Source organism: Balaenoptera borealis (genome assembly GCF_965194805.1).
Source record: "Balaenoptera borealis genome assembly, chromosome: 16".
NCBI classification, from domain to species: Eukaryota; Metazoa; Chordata; class Mammalia; order Artiodactyla; family Balaenopteridae; genus Balaenoptera; species Balaenoptera borealis.
The window spans coordinates 15,723,541-15,741,204 of NC_138872.1; the positions used below are offsets into that span (position 1 = coordinate 15,723,541).

General features: G+C 40.3%; 1 protein-coding gene across 4 annotated transcripts in view; it reads right to left on the reverse strand.

Annotated features, from left to right (window-relative positions):
* The window catches only part of STK4 (serine/threonine kinase 4), a 100,398-nt gene that overhangs the window by 11,477 nt on the left and 71,257 nt on the right, over positions 1–17,664 (reverse strand). Inside the window, exon 11 of one of the 4 annotated variants that reach the window (XR_014235981.1) lies at positions 14,019–14,220. The exons of 2 other annotated variants lie outside the window; for them this stretch is intronic. Coding sequence is in view for 1 of the 2 variants with exons in the window: in XM_082361757.1 (XP_082217883.1) it covers positions 7,540–7,623 (84 nt within the window). In the remaining variant the exon portion in view is untranslated. Of the gene's footprint in view, positions 1–7,143; positions 7,624–14,018; positions 14,221–17,664 lie in introns of those variants that run through there. One more of the 4 variants, XM_082361757.1, reaches the window with a different exon arrangement.

Consider the following 17,664-nt stretch of genomic DNA (forward strand, 5'->3'; position numbering starts at 1 on the left):
GGGAAGGAAGGAAGGGGGAAAGAAAGAATAGTACTAGCATTCTCTTGGTAATTTGTGGTTTACTGAAAGTCATCCTTAAACTTCCGTGACAAAATGAATTTTTGAAGAAGTACTTCTACATGCTTAGAATTTACTCCAACTCTGTTCTGGCATGAACTTTTACAACTTACTCTGAAAATCACAAGGCACCTGCTTTTTGCTGTTGTTTCGGTTTGGTTTTGTCTGTGAGTTTTATAATAGCCGTTGGCCAAAGGTAGTCAAGTCTTGACCAAACCCAGATTTTTCACTGCCATCATGATTCTGGCTTTCCACAGCAAGAACCCAAAAAGAAATTTCATACCCCAAATACAAAAGAATAATGGATCTCAAGAGGCATTGCATTGCTAATATTTAACATTATATCTTTAATTATAAAGATGCAGTGAGTACCGGCTCTGTGTCAGACACCTGTGCTTGGCCTGAACTGGGCAGGAGTAGGGACGATTGAGGGCTGTGGCCAAGTAAGGGTGTGTATGGCACAGAAAGGGTATGGCAGGGTCCTTTCACACTAGAAGTAGAAATAAACGAGGTAGATAAGTCATGAAACCAAGCTACAGAATGAGGCATTACTGAGTAAGTGCCCAATGACTGCTAATTAGAGCTCCTCTGAATTGAGTGCTATGTGCTAGGTAGGCATTGTGCTCAGCACTTTACATGCATCATCTCATGTAATCCTCAGAAGAGTCCACGAAATAAGCAGTGGTATCCATCTTACAGAGATGGAAACTGAGACTTAGAGAGACACAGGAATTGTTCCCCTGACCCCAGAGCCAGCAAATGTAAGTGGCTGGGTTAGGATATGAGCTCTTGCATGTCTGAGTGCAAAGCCAAGCCAACTCTGTGTCAAGGCAACATGTACTACAGTTGAGAGAAGGAAGAATCCCTGTGGTCAGAGTCTCTGAGAGAAAGAGCTTGCCTTTTTACATATTTATAGTGCAAAGAAGGGGTACTCACTCTAATTCAGGGAAAGTCTGAATTGTAGAATTTTCAAAAATGAAATGCAAATCTTGTTATTTCAAGTAACTATCACATATGAGGTACAGGGAGCTAATAAAATTAGGTTAAGTAAATGAAAGGATTTACGAGTTCACTTATCAATATGGCTAATAGCTACTCAAAATTCCTCTGGGTGCCATGGCTTTTCATGCCTCCATGCTTCTGCAGAACAGAATCTCCCTGTCTTCGGATTAGGAGATGCCCATCCGACCCTGAAGCCCAGCTCAAGCTCCCACTCCTCTCTCTCCCCAACTCCCTTTTCCTTTTACTGAAGTGGCAGCTCTTTAAGAGTAGGAACTACCTCTAATATATTTTCAGAGAGTCAGGACAGCAGAAAACAGTTCTCAATGAATATTTAATAAAGAAATAGATCCTTCAGTCTTGAAGCCTTTGCTTGAAAATGATACTGACTTTTTATTGGCTTCCCTCAATTACTAGTAAGACACCGGGCTTTTCGGAAGCTTTGAAAATATGTAATCGATAAATAAGCCTAAGAGCATAATATAAGTGTGTTAAGTAAGGTTATGTCAGTTACTCCAAACTGACTCATGCATGCCAAAATCAAAATAGCTCATCCAGTGTAATGACTGCAATAAAGTTACAAGGGAAAATGGACAGGAAAATCCACGCTGGTCTTGATTGCTGATGATTGCTCTTTAAGAAAAATTCTATTTTAAGAGTAGCTCTAAATTGGTTTATAGATTTCACACTTAAGGAAGACAGACTATGAGAGGAAAATTTTCAGGAAGTTAGCAAACACATAGCCTCCTAGAATAATTAAACGTCCTAAAATAACTGTCAATGTCTAAAGGAGGCAAAGTAGAGGAACAGAGCTGAATATGATGCTCTTGATATTTGAAAGCACTAAAGGGAGACATCAACAGTATCATCGTGGGCTTCCCTGGTGGCGCAGTGGTTGAGAGTCCGCCTGCTAATGCAGGGGATACGGGTTCGAGCCCTGGTCTGGGAGGATCCCACATGCCGCGGAGCAACTGGGCCCGTGAGCCACAACTACTGAGCCTGCGCGTCTGGAGCCTGTGCTCTGCAACAAGAGAGGCCGCGATAGTGAGAGGCCCGCGCACCGCGATGAAGAGTGGCCCCGGTTGCCACAACTAGAGAAAGCCCTCACACAGAAACGAAGACCCAACACAGCCATAAATAAATAAATAAATAAATAAAAATTAAAAAAAAAAAAAAAAAGAAATTACCTTTAAAAAAAAAAAAAAACAGTATCATCGTTCTTGCGGGACATTAATCTTTCAGAGGATATGAAAACCTAAAAGACCAACTGCACCAAGCTGCTGTTTTAATGTAGCTGGATAATTCGGGAAAAGGGCTAGCTAATCACACAAGAATCCCTATAAGTTGTGCCTTTGCACACTTTCTTGGGTTGGAAATTTCCAAGGTAACAAAAAGTCCAGGCTCTTTTCTCTCTTATCTTACCAAATAAGAAGAAGCCCAAAGAATCCCAAGCAAAATCTGAAGGCTGAAATACAAATTAATCTCACTTTATTTAATAAAGGTAGTATTAAAAGGTATCTTCAAACATAAATAGGATCCAGTCTAAATACACTAAAAGAACAAAATGTTTACAGAAAACTAGTCAAGAAGGAAAGTACAAACTCTCTGAGTAATGAACAGCACTCAATTTCTGGAAAGCATATAAAACCTCTATAAGCCTTACTGCTGGGCACTCCCATGTAATGAAGGGTCAGAGATTTACAACCTAAGTACCCCAAGAGAAATATTCTCACAATATCCTTTGAGAAAAAAAAAATTCTGCAGCAAAAACAGGTTAAGTTCTATCTGCAAGGCATGTCAGCACCTTTCTGCAATGGCCATCAAGTTTGGGGACCTAAATTCCTTACAGTATCAAAAAGAAAAAATTAGGTCTAGATAGAGGGGTGTGTGTGTGTGTAAGACTTACTCTGCCCAAACCACAAAACTGCTAAATATGAATTTTTACCATTTTCCTTTTCTTTTTCTGATTTAAGACTTGTGTAAAAAGTCATCTTTTTTGAAGAAACTTAAATCAGAAAAATAAAAGCATTAATATGTATGTGCCCTAGATACTTAGAGACAGTCCTTTATTCTTTTCAACCAATGTTTAATCAGTATGGATAATCAAATGTGATTTAATTTATGCCATGGTAATACTTTTCAAATGTGTATCAATTCACAAACCAGAAAACATTCTTTGTAAAGACCATGTGTCCTAGTTTTTTAGTTCAGAAACAATGATCACTGTATTCCTAGCAGTAAGCTCATCCAAGCTCAGAGTTAAAAACACTTAGCTTCTCTGGTATGAAACTGTTCTTTAAAATTTGCATCCTAAATGTTTTCTATAGTGAGCAAGCATCATGAAGAAAGAAACTGTCTTCAACCCGGGGTCTGGCATAAAATTTGGAAACTATAATGACAGGGAGAGGGGAGAAGGGTGATAATAACAGGATATATATGGTAATATACCATGGGAAGGTATATTTCATGATTAAGATGATGTTTATATCTGTCTATAAACATAGTCTTTGTAAGTTCTAATTTTCTTAAAACCTTTCCCCTCGTGAAATGTCTGACTGTTCATAGCACAAGTATATCTGACCGTTACTAGCACAAGTAGATAGTTAGTACTGCTTTTGACTTGATAGTATTTCTTTGAAAAAGAACAGGAAGAGTGTATCAGTTACCAATTTATTACCTCTCAGCTCTGAGTGCAACCTTCTCTGTGCAATGCTCTGATAAACATGCATGTTGAGCGCTTCTCCTTTGAAGTGTATGTGATGTTTTTCTCAGGAGAGGCTGGAGGGACAGTGCAGGGAGGAGGCGGGTGGCCTGAGCGTCCAGCACTGGGGCCAGCAGGGTGGATGTGAGGACAGTTGGTGGAGTGTGGCCCAGCCACGGCCCAGAACCTGGTTCCTGTGTGACCTTGCAGCCTCAGCCTGGTAATAATGTTTCAGCAGTCCTGTCGACGTGGACACCAGAGCTCTCACAAGGTTTGCAGGCTCTGAAGGTCTCCTGGCCCTGCTGGTACCCAGACCCTCAATGCACGTCCATGGCACTGGTTGCTGCTTGCCTGCTCCTTGCCTGCTCCTTGCCTGCACTCCAGAGGGCCATGAATGGTCTGCCCAGAGCCGTTGGGCCAGCTCGGGTCTGGCCAAACCAGCAAACTCCTCTGCTAGGCCACGGGCTGAACCCCACCTTCTCTACTGAGGTCTGAACCCCTGGTAGTTTGTCCTTCCTTGGGGACACTCCGTCAGCCCTAGGGAACCATAGATAGTTTCCCTATACCTTACAGCTCCTCTTTTACCATAGGTAATAACTCCTTGTATTTTTTTTTTAATTTTTATTGGAGGATAGTTGATTTACAATGTTGTGTTAGTTTCAGGTGTACAGCAAAGTGACTCAGTTATACATATACGTATATCCACTCTTTTTTAGGCCATTACAGAGTACTAAGTAGAGTTCCCTGTGCTATACAGTAGGTCCTTATTAGTTATCTATTTTACGTATAGTAGTGTGTATGTGTCAATCCCGATCTCCCAGTTTATCCCTCCCCCCCTTTCCCCCAGTAACCATGTGTGTTTTGTATATCTGTGACTCTAGTCTATTTCTGTTTTGTAGATAGGTTCATTTGCACTCTTGTTTTAGATTAATAACTCCTTGTAGTAAACCGCCCCCGTTTAACCTACAGTGTGGTTTGTATCTCCTGACTGAGCCGAGACTGCTACAGGGAGACAGGGTGCCAGTGAGGACACACACGAGCACGCGCTTGCCCACTCGTGGAAAAACGTCCAAAATGCCAAACCCCGAAGAAAAATTTCAATTTGAAAAATGCCCAGGCAATTTCAAATCCAGAATAGTCGAGAGTGTTTATTTACAGCCCAAGTGTAGGATTAAAATACTCTTATTTCCTCCCACTGAAACCTATACTAATGGTGACTAGATAAACAAATTGTGGTTTAGCCATACAATCAAAACTACTCAGCAGTCAGAAGAACAACTCCAGGTACGTGCGACAACACCGATGAATTGCAGAACAGCACACTAAGTGAAAGAACCCTCCACAGAAGATTATGCCCTGAATGACTGACTCCATGCACAAACATCGTAGAAAAGACAAAACTAGCAGAACAAAAAACAGCATGAGGGAACTCTTGGGGGGGATGGAAATGTTCTATGTCCTGATTATGGTTGTGTTTACACAACTGTACACATCCGTCACAACTCAGCAAACTGTACGCTAATTTAATTAGCCAATTTTATGGTATATAAATTTAACCTCAATAAACTTGACTTTATAAAGCAAAAACTACATATAAAAAATTGTGGAAGGTAGTTCAAGTAATACTTAAAGGGAATTTTAGAGGCTTACATGCATGGATTAGAAAAGAGAGATGATTTTAAATTATTAAGTTTAATTATCCAATTAGAGAAGGAAAAAACCCAGAATAAACCCAAAGAAAGTAGATAAAGGTAATATAAATTTATGAATTCAAAAGCTAATGCTCAATGGCAAGGATCAATAAAACCAAAAGCTGAATCTTTCAAATGATTAAAAAAAACCAAACCAAAACAAAAACCCAGAAAACTTCTGATAAATTTGATCAAGAAAAAAAAGAAGAAACAAACACTAGGAATGAAAACCAAGCTGGAACTACATATTCTACAAATTTTAAAATCCAAAACTTGATGCCAAAAAATTTAAAAACTTATATGCGATCAAGATTTCTAGGGGGGGAAAAAACCCTAGATTTACTTGGAATAAAACCCAAAAGACGATGGACTAAGAAGTTTGGACCACAAGGATAAAGGAAAAAATGTATACTTAACTAATAGAGACACAGAAGTTGAAGCAATCTTTGAAAATAGAGATAACCATGATATTCCTGAGCAAAGTTGCTTCCCCTATAAGCAGGAAAAAAAAAAAGTTAACCCAATTTCCAGTTCTCCCAACAAGGCAGGCAGACTACTGACACAACTCCTGAAGCTTCCTCCTGTGGGAGAAGGGAAATCTCCAGGGGCCAGAACCATTGTAATAATACTAATCCCACCTTCTTATAATACTAACAGTGCTATTCCTGGGAAATCAAGAAAGCACACAGAAAGGTAGGACAGAAGGATAAGCAGAAGCCCCCCTGGGGTTGCCTTGGTGAGAGGGTAGGATTTAAGGAACTTGTTGTATAATGATTATAGTAATAATTACTATAATATAAGCCAGCATTTTAAAAACATTTATTAACCACTATTAGCAGGTCACTACATCGAGTACTTTTTGTGTATTATCTCATTTGATCTTCATTAACTCTTACAGCTCTAATTGTTAACCTGATTCTTTAGGTGGAGAATTTGAGGTCTGCAGGATAACGTACTCTGTCTCCATCTGTAAAATGGAAAAGCCAGATAATCCCAACTAACCTTCTGGCAAGTTTCTGTGAGGAATAATCAAAATAAACATGAGGGTAGAAGTTCCCTAAGGACAAATTTTGACTGAAATCAAAAAACAAGGTATCTTCAGGCAGACCTTTGAAAGCAGCAGTATGTACTATTTCCCAATGGTGGAATCCCCCCTTCTCAGAGATGACAAGAAGTGGTCAAGAAAACGCTGGACGATGTCTCTTGCTGGAGACGTAGCAGGACTAGAACACACGCCTTTTAAGGCCCCTGTCCATTCTGAAAGCCCAGCACTCTCTGACTGACACAATGCCACGAGAGCTTATTGAGAGAGGTGAGGGCTTCTAGGAATTCCAGACATAGGCCATTTGTTACCTGTGCTTTCAGTGAAGCCAGGTGGAAGTGACCTCAGGACAGCCCTTCCTAGGGCCTGAGGTGTCAAGATACTGCTTGCAGGTCTTAGGATCCGTTTCTGCTTGTCTGTTCTTTTTTTTTAACGTTTATTTATTTATTTGGCTGCGCCGGGTCTTAGTTGCGGCACATGGGATCTCTAGCTGCGGCATGTGGGATCTCTAGTTGCGGCATGTGGGATCTAGTTCCCTGACCAGGGATCGAACCCAGGCCCCCTGCATTGGGAGTGTGGAGTCTTAACCACTGGACCACCAGAGAAGTCCCTCTGCTCTTCTGTTCTAAGCCATCTAGATCTAAATTATTTCTTACTCCTATTCACACTGCTGCTACCCAAATTCACGAAATCCATGGTCTGGACTCTGCTCTTTGGCTCACCATGTGGTTGAGATAAAAACCATCCTACACTGTAACAACAGAGAGTAACCGGCCATGGAGAATGAACTTGAAAGAAGGAGGCTGCAAGCAGCCACAGATCAGGTTGTCTCAGAACCAAAGGCAATGAAAACCAGTGTCAAGCTCACACAGGCTGATATCGTTCTAAACAACCCTCTGGGGTCACGAGCTGCGGCACTACAGCCTTGTTCTTGGTGCCATTTCAATAACCGAGTTATAAACCAAGCTTCCCTCGGCTGCTCGATTCCCCAGCAGAACAAGGCTGCTGTGGCTCGGGACAAAGACGACATTCATCTGCCATGTGGTTTCTCAGAAAGCATATCTAAACAGCAGGTTGCCCTGGCAATTTTGGATACATATTTCTTTTTCTGACTGATATTCTTGGCTGGTTTTCTGACAGTAAAAAGTACAAGATCTCATTATATTCCCAAGTACAAATTAATTCAGCCTCAAAGCCCAGCTTTACAGGAAAAATAAGAAATCTGAAACAAAAACAGTATAGCTTGTCAGGAACAATTTAGGACAGTCTTCTCACCAGGAACCACTCGGCGTGGTTACCCTAGTAAAGACCATTAATGTGCAACTGGTGTTTATCCTGGCTGGCTCCTGGGCACTCACAAGGCACTACAGCATCAGAGACCAGAGTACTAATCATGGTCTCCATTCATCTTTCTTCCAGCACAGGATTATGAAAAGAAACTCATCAAAGAAAGGTTAACAAGTAAACAAGCATGGAGTTAGTCCAGGATGGAAAGATGGTGGCCAGAGACAGAGAGAGTAGCATCTGAGGTTTAAAATCCTGGCTTCATTCACACACTCCACAGACAAAACACCAACAACAAAGCAAACACATTTGGTAGTGTATATATGTCCCAGCTAGCTAGTGGGAAGCAGCCACATAGCACAGGGAGATCAGCTCGGTGCTTTGTGCCCACCTAGAGGGGTGGGATAGGGAGGGTGGGAGGGAGACGCATGAGGGAGGAGATATGGGGATGTATGTATATGTATAGCTGATTCAATCTGTTATAAAGCAGAAACTGACACACCACTGTAAAGCAAATATACTCCAATAAAGATGTTAAAAAAATTAAAAAATTAAAAATAAAATTATACATAAAAAGAGTAAAAAAAAAAAAATAAAGTTAATGACAAAACAAAAAACAAAACAAAAGAAAAAAAAGCAAACACAAAGCCTCAACTCCTAAACCTCTCACTGACAAGAAGAGAAAGCCTGGCTTAGTAAGTGTGAATGATCTCAGAGCAACCTCGCTCCAACCAAAAAAGCTCCCAATGCTAAACACCAAATAAAAGGAGAATGAGGAAGTCAATCAAAATAACATGATGTGGGGCTTCCCTGGTGGCACAGTGGTTAAGAATCTGCCTGCCAATGCAGGGGACACGGGTTCCAGCCCTGGTCCGGGAAGATCCCACATGCTGCAGAGCAACTAAGCCCATGCGCCACAACTACTGAACCTGTGCTCTAGAGCCTGCGAGCCACAACTACTGAGCCCACATGCCACAACTACTGAAGCCCATGTGCCTAGAGCCTGTGATCCGCAACAAGAGAAGCCACAGCAGTGAGAAGCCTGCGCACCGCAACGAAGAGTAGCCCCTGCTCACAACTAGAGAAAGCCCACACACAGCAACAAAGACCCAATGCAGCAAAAATAAAAATAATATAATAACATGATATGATGGACTATTATGTAACCATCAGAATGATAATTTTACAGGTGTTTCTAATGATATGAGAAAACGTCTGATAAGTGAAAAAAAATCAAGATGCCATATTATATACACAGAATGATCTCAGCTATGTACAACAATTTAAGTATAAGAAATATGGAAACAAATACTTTAAAATGTGAACTGTGATTATTGCTGGGGGTGGTGGAACCGTAGAAGAAATTTTCTTCTCTAAGACTGGTGGTTTTAACCCAGACCTACACTGTCTTTCGACCACAGCAGCAGAATCTGCCTTTTTGCCTACAAGGTGAACCTAAAAACAAGCATCGATGATAAAATCTTTAAAAGACACTATCATAATTTAGGAGAATATGACTACAAAAGAGGAACCTGCCAAGACGCTAAGATACTCAAGTAAGTTTCAAACTAGAAGAACTAAAAGCATTTCTAATTAAAGCTATAAAGAGAACCGATGTGAAAGAGTGAATCATCATTGCAGGTGAAAATATACCATTACAAGAAATTCAACCCACAGCTAAATTCTACAATACAAGAGAAAGCTGGGAATCATTGTCATAGAAAGACCTCAGATACCTATTCATCAAACTTCCAAGAAAAAAATAAAAGCATTTTAAAGTTATAATTACTAGGACTTAGAGAGGGTCTGAATTTGCCCCCCAAATATAAAGTCCCCAGCAACAAGAAACACTGACCATTGGAGGCTAGAGAATAGAAGGAAACTTAGGAGAAAAAGAAAAAGCACTCTACTTGATGCCAAATTATATAACCTGCAACCAGCCTAAGAGGACCCCCCTGACTCCTTTTTCAGTCCAGCACTGAAGGCCTTTTGGTCAGAAATAATCAATTTTGCTTGGCAAAAGAAGCATCAAGACATAGAAATGCTTTGGATCAAATTCTGTAGAATCAGCCTATTTGAGATGCTTTAAAGTTAATGCCAAAACCAATCTGGTGTTCTGTTCACAGCTCCTTTCTAGAGGTTGTAAAAGCAGAAAAATATTTAAACTCAAAGTTTGAAGTGGAAACTTGCTATCTGTAAAAACAAGCCACTTTTAAATATTAGAAGCCTTCAAGCTTTGGTAATTCCAAATTCACCAGGTATATTAAAAATCATTGGTTGGAAGTAAAATTGGCTAGCTGTTTAGAAAAAGATGAAGCTGGATCGCAACCTTACTCTTTACACCAAGACACATTCCAGACAGGATAAATAATGAAAATGAAAAAAATAAACATTCTAAAAGAAAGTAAGGGTTAATATTTTTATAATGTTGGGATCTGAAAAACTTCTAAACATGGCATTAATTAAATTCCAGAAACCATAAAGGAAAAGCTGCTAAATCAAAACACATAAAACTAAAAATACCTGGACAGTTAGACACCTTATATAAAGTTTTTAAAAACTAGGAAAATATCTTTATTGTATATGTTTAAAGGTTCATAATCTCACTTGATATATGAAGAACTCTTTGAAATCAATAGGAAAATAAGAATTCCAAGGATAATTAGATAAATAACACAAACTGACAATCCAGACACCAAAACAACAGGGGGATTTGACCATCGGTATCACAATCTTAAATTTATAAAGTTTGACCCAAGTGTTCTACTTGCAGGGATTAACTCTAAGGACATATGTCTTGTGCAAAGGTGGTTCATTAAAACAATGTTTAATATTAAAAAGCCGGAAGCCACCTAAAGGTCCACGATCTGGGGACTGCTTAAATCAGAGGTCATGAACGCAGCTGTTTTTTAGGGGCCGGCACAGGCAAGGAAAATGAGCTCAGTGGGCCAGTTTTTTTTTTTTTTTTTTTTAAAGTATTTGTTTATTTATTTATTTATTATTATGGCTGTGTTGGGTCTTCATTTCTGCACGAGGGCTTTCTCTAGTTACGGCGAGTGGGGGCCACTCTTCATCGCGGTGCGCGGGCCTCTCACTATCGCGGCCTTTCGTTGCGGAGCACAAGCTCCAGACGCGCAGGCTCAGTAATTGCGGCTCACGGGCCCAGTCGCTCCGCGGCACGTGGGATCTTCCCAGACCAGGGCTCGAACCCGTGTCGCCTGCATTGGCAGGCGGATTCTCAACCACTGCGCCACCAGGGAAGCCCAGTGGGCCAGTTTTGATACAGGGAAACAGGAAGTGGTGCAATCCGTGGTGAACTGGAGAGCTCAGACCCTTTTCAGTAATTCAAATTGTAAAAATTATGTGTGCCACAGCCAAACTGGCTCTCCCTTCCCCAGTCCCCATGGCCCCTTAGGGTTAGACGTGTAATCCACAGCCACAGGGTACATACTACAGCCTGGTCTCTCCCCTCACTGTGAATGCGGGATGCTCACCTACCCGTCACACTGGAGGAGCTACAAAAGAGTTCATTGATGCAGCATCACTGGCTCCCAGGATCAGACAAAACCTTAAAGGTCATCTAGTCTACACGTTTCCTTGAGGCTACGGCCATTCCGCCTCACTGAACAGGCCCAGGTACAGAAGGTAGCCAGGAGAAGGGGAAGGCCCGGATGGCTGGAAGGCCAGTAGTCAGGGAATAAGGCTTATCCTGTGGGATTTGCATTTTCCACAAGAAAAAAACTGAGATGGGAGGAGAGGTCGTGCGAATGAAAAAAAGCAAAATCCTCTGAATCACATACCTTCTATATAACTGTACATAAAACTGATCAAATACCAGGAACTCAAGCACGATTTCTGAAAATTCTCGCATAAAGTGCCGAGTTCACAGTACCACTGTTAAGCATTCCTTCAGCAATAAACTTCTGGGCAGCTGTTGCTCTCATTAACCAATCTGGCACAGAGAAGGGTTGCCACAGATAATGTGACAGATGATATATGGTATTTTATCACAAGATCTTAATTCATCCCAGGAACTGGTTTAAGTCCATCCTAGAATGGTTGTAGTTTATAATTACAGTCTCAGCAGCATGTCAAAACTAGAAAATGTCCACCTGAATCTGGTATGGAACATTTCTTCCCAGTGAAAACAACTTTATGCTTGGTCCTGCCGTATCTGGGAATAATAACACTTGGGAGAAGACAGCCAATTCCTTGATTTATTTCATTTTAAACACTGCTCCCCCAAGATTTTTTAAACTCTCAGATACATCAAATGGAGAACAGATTTGTCATTGCCACGTGTTAGGAAATGGGGTGGGAGAGTGTACCTATAAAAGCCAACAGGAGGAATCCTTGTGGTGATGGAACTGTTCTTTCACTCTTGATGGATGAAAGTCAATATCCTGGTTGTGAAACTATGCTACGATTTTGCAAGATGTTACCAATGGGGCAACTGGGTATAGAGTACACAGGATCTCTCTGTATTATTTCTTACAACTACATGTGAATCTACAGTTATCTCAAAATAAAAAGTCTAGTTTTTAAAAAAGGAATATAGATAAGATTTTTAAAGGGATACATCCGTATTTGAAGGCTACAAAATCCTAGAATACTCTTTACTATGACTGTGCTAAGTAAAGAGCAAATGGAAGTGACTGGTGGGTCTATAAAGTAGACACGAGTTTGCTCTTCTTCCAGCAGCTGGCCACCCTCTAATCCGATGTGCGCAATGCGAATTCAGCTATACAAGCAGGAGCACTCGACAGGTGATGGCTCCCAGATATGGCTCTCTATTGGTCTGTCTTGCGTCTTTCTCATCTCATTTTCTCTTTCTCTCTCTCTCTTTCACACACGCACACACACGAGCTATTTTATACCAACAAGCACACCCATCCGGATCAAAACTGTTTTGAAAAAGAACACAGATGTGAGAACTTTCCAGGTCCTACAGCTCCCAGGTAGGCACAGAAGGGAAGAAATCTCATCAGAGAAAACACACAACGTCTGTAGGAATCAGTAAGTTTGATATTTAAACCCCATGAACAAGAAAGCCTCAACAGAATTAAGCTCATTTCAGGTGTTAAATAAATACTTTGAAGCAAACACCATTTAGCTAGGAGGGGGGAGCCGCCGCAGCAGGGCCCTCGACAGAGCTGTGAAATGAGCTTTGGGCTTGCCTCCTGCCGCAGTCTCTCGTCTGGGGCAACCTACCTCGTTATTTTTAACTCTTTTGCCCTGGTAGTTCATCTCTCCCACCTAAGTCTTACACACGAGTATAAAATTTACCAAATGCCTACTATGGGTCAGGCACTCTGTTAAACACTTTAAAAGCCTTTTCTAATTTAATCTTCTCAATAAGCCTGAGGTAAGTATGATTAGTATCTTCATTCTAGGTTAAGGGACTGGCCTAGAGTTACAGATCCCGTCAACAGTGAAGCCAGGACTGAATCCAGGTGTGTCTGGCTCTTGGTCAGCATGTTATCCTGCCTCCTGTGCTCATTTTGGTCTCTGGGGTGTCCAGAGCACCTCCCCACATTGTAAAAGGACAGGGGGAAAAAAAACTTCCATACGCTGAGCATCTTTTATGTGCTTTACACAGGCTATCTCTTTCCGGCCCAAATAAACCCTTTGACAGGTATGCATCGTCTCCATTTTAAAGATCAGTGAACAAAGGCCGAGAGACCTTGAGGGCTCTTGAAGACTTTTTCATCTCACTTTTACTTAGTAGACGAAAAAACGAGAGCCCCAGAAAGATTAGGTGGCTTGCGTAAGGACACAAAGCTAGTTACTATCAGAGCCGAGATCTGATTGCCAGCCCACTGCTCTCTTTAATGATATCTAAGCTGTTGCTCTGAAAGGAACCAACATATTAATAATAGAGCAGGAACGCCAGGCACTTTGCTAGACGCTTTACATTCTTCATCCAACTCTGATCTAGGGGTTTCCCAACATTGCTGTTCCAATCAATGTTTTCTACTAACACGTACTACAGAAGGGGAACAAAACTTAAATTTCACATCTAACAATTTTACAAGGTGATTAACATGCTCCTATACACACGGATGAATGGATATTACAGGAAAAAAATATGAAGAGATTTGGAAAGGTTGTCAGAGAAGGCACAATGGGTTCGAACAACGTAATCAGATGACACATTCTGAGTACCTGTGTACCACAGCAATTTGCCAAGTGCTGGGCCCCTCAGAGAAAGACAATTCAGCCCCTGAATCAGATGATCACTCACCATCAGCACGTGTGTGACACTTCTCACCACAGAAGCGTGTTATTCTGAGAAAAACTATGGTCTTGACATCAGAAAACTTAAATCGAAAGCCTAGCTTCGTCACCCGTGAATCATGTGCCGTGGAGGGATGGGCGGGCGGGTACCCATAAGTCAGAGTCTCTGAGCCTCTCTGTCAACGAGTGGGAGCTTCTGCGCCAGGATGCTGTGAGAGGCAAATGGGACAAGACTTCTGCAGGAACCCAACACACGATTAGCACCCAGTAACTGCTATTTTCATCAGTTCTTCTCAAATTCTACAACTTGAAAAGAGCAAGTGTCCCTGCCAGTAAAATTTAAAATAAGACAAATGGGGAAATGGGGAGGTATTAGTCAGAGGGTACCAAGTTCAGGTATACAAGATGAATAAGTCTTAGAGATCTACCATGCTGCACGGTGCCTACAGCAAACAATCCTGTATTGTATATACTTAAAAATTTGCCAGTAGGGTAGCTCTTATGTTAATAAAGAGTTCTTATCACACACACAAAAGTAATAAGAAGAAAATAAATACAGAAGGTGGGAGGGAAAAGAAGACAAGATAACGAGCAACCAATATGAAGATTACTGGAGTGGGAGGTACAAAGTATCTGGGTGTAAGACAGGCTACAAGGATGTGTTGTAAAACACAGGGAATACAGCCAATATTTTCTAATAACTGTAAATGGAGTAGAACCTTTAAAAATTGTATAAATTTTTTTTAAAAATTAATAAAAAAGATTACTAAAAATATTCAATGTCTACCACTAAGGTAAGAAAAGTAAATTTACAGAAAAGCTAATATTGAATAGGTAACAGGGTATGAGGGGGGAAAAATTCGGGAATAAGTGCCTGAATGAGACCGATAGGCACTTTGTGACAGAGATATCACCAGAGGGCATATCAAGTGTTTGCTGTAGCCATTAAGACTCCTACAATTGATACCTTTGTTTTCACAGAGGTTATATTTGGTCAAAACTCAAAGTGTTCTTAAAATAATAATGCCTTTTTAGAGTGAGCATGACATTTCTTGAACAACATCACAATTACTGTAAAACCCACGGTTACAAAGTAAATAATAAAAAACATCAAAAGAAGGTAAAAATTACATTGTTCCGACAAGGGGAATTACTCATGTAAATAACTGATGAAATGCAAAGCCTGTCAATCTACATTGTGTTCTGAACAAGCATGAAAAAAATCATTCGAGTCAATAATAAATACTCTTCTAATACTACAAAATTCCCATTAAGACTCGATAAACCTGAAACCATTCTTCCTGGTCACTAGAACCCCCATCACGTATTTTTGGAAAGAAGATTCTTTCACCTGCTTTGTAAAGTTAAATAAGTATCTAGTATGTCACTGGAGCTCACAATCAGTTTGTTTTGCTTTTCCTGTGAGAAAATACCCAAGAGTTAACAGAGACAGGAAGCAACCTGGGGATTTGGGTTCTAGACTTGATTCTGGCATTAAAGTAGGAAAGTTGCCTTTTTATGTCTGGATTTCAGATCCTCAAACTATAAACGGGATAAGACCCTCCTCTTGCCCCTCTCACAGGTACACTGTAAGAATCACCAAGTTAAAGAGGAAAATATGAATGCACCTTTAACTATATTAAATGTTGTATTAACCTAATGTGATGATATTACTGTCATCAGCAAATAAGACGCATTCCAGAAGTCTGGGCTTAACAGCTCCTTTGGCCTTGTCTCTGGATTATCGGTTCTTGTTCAAAGATCTAATTCTTTTTTTTACAAAGGTAAAATAAAAAGTAAAATAATAATAAAATAAGCAACAATACTAATACACAATGAACCAAAAGCAAACATAAACAGCTTTACAATCCTCAGCTAATAGAATTCTATCATCGTTCTAAAAATAAACTTGGTTCAAATAACCCCAACTGACGTTTCATTTGATCCTTCCTCTAACCATGGAGGAAAAGCAGGACAGTCGGAATCATGCTTGATTTTTACATACCACAAACCTGAAAGAGAAAAGTCACTCATCCCAGCTCCCAGCTAAAGCCAGGGCCGTTCAACCCTCTTCTGACATAATTTGATGTTCATTCTACTGGTCTAAGTTACAAGGTACACCTATTTTCAAGGAATGTCCAACTTTCAGGTTGATGAAGGAATGTTATCATCAATTTTACACAGCTGGCAACCTCTCTGTATCACAAGGAAATTATCCTACCCAGGAAGCTGGGCACACAAGAAGTGAGAGGGTGGCATCTATTGGTGAAAAGTGTGTGCTGCAGTGGAAGTAGTCAGTGCGATTTGAAAAATATCAGTGATGTTAATAGTTTATGAAATGAGGGGTGGGTACAAAGGAAAACCATATGGAACAGAGTAGTAAGGGAAAGCAAGAAAGCACTGAGTATATACACTACCAAATGTAAAATAGATAACTAGTGGGAAGCAGCTGCATAGCACAGGGAGATCAACTCGGTGCTTTGTGACCACCTAGAGGGGTGGGATAGGGAGGGAGACGCAAGAGGGAGGCCAAGAGGGAGGGGATATGGGGATATATGTATACATATAGCTGATTCACTTTGTTATACAGCAGAAACTAACACCACACTGTAAAGCAATTATACTCCAATAAAGATGTAAAATAAATAAATAAAATAATAAAAAAAAGAAAGCACTGAGAAGTTCTAAAAATGATACCCATGACCACTTTGGGTAATCAATTTCCAGCTGGTAATAGTTCTGATTCCTTTCTTTTAGAGCAGTTTTAAATCAGTCTCTTTGGGAGCAAGTTTTCTTCGGGAATGTATCTCTGGTTTTATAATGAAAGTCAATGGCAAATCAGTGGGGAAAGGGGTTTAGGTTACTGAAATTTACTTCATCAACGGTGTTTCAAGAAAGGAAGGGAGAAGGGAGGGAAAGAGAAGGAAGTTAACATTTATGAAATGCCTATTATGTTGAAGGCACTTTATATGCATTACCACACTTAATTCTCACTCACACACAAAATCTATCCTATAGGTAGCAATATTATCTCCATTTTACCGTGAGGAAACTGAGGCACAGAGAGAAGAAACTGGCCCTAAAATACTCAATAAATGGTAAAGTCAGGATGAGAAACCTAATAGTCTGACTGTAGTGATCTAAACTACCCAGGCATAGATACCACCTCAACCAAAATAGTAGTCACTTAGTACACATAGGCATAATATATTTCCTTAGAAATAGACCCAACTGCAACCTTATAAGACTCTCTAAATAAATGTGAAATCTCATATTTTCCTTTCCAAAAACTTGGATGTAGAGAACAATCAATACACACAATGAGTTGTGACTTTACAATACAATAAATTACCATCGATCAGCCTTCTCTTCACTGAATCACCTTCTCAATACCTCTTCTTCCTTACACTGGCAGCTCAAAATCTCAGTAACATAAGCATCGAACTCCAATAGTGAGATGAAGAAAGAAAAAGAGACATGCCTTCCATTCAGAATTATTGGTGCTTGGAGTGAACATGTCATCAAAGACAAAAGATGCTCAATTCTGTTGTACTTCGCTTGAGTGATGAAGCATCGGGATTTTTAAGTAAATATGGTGACATTTGGGGAGGGAAATGATATAAGTACTACATCTCGAGGAATGAAAAGAATCC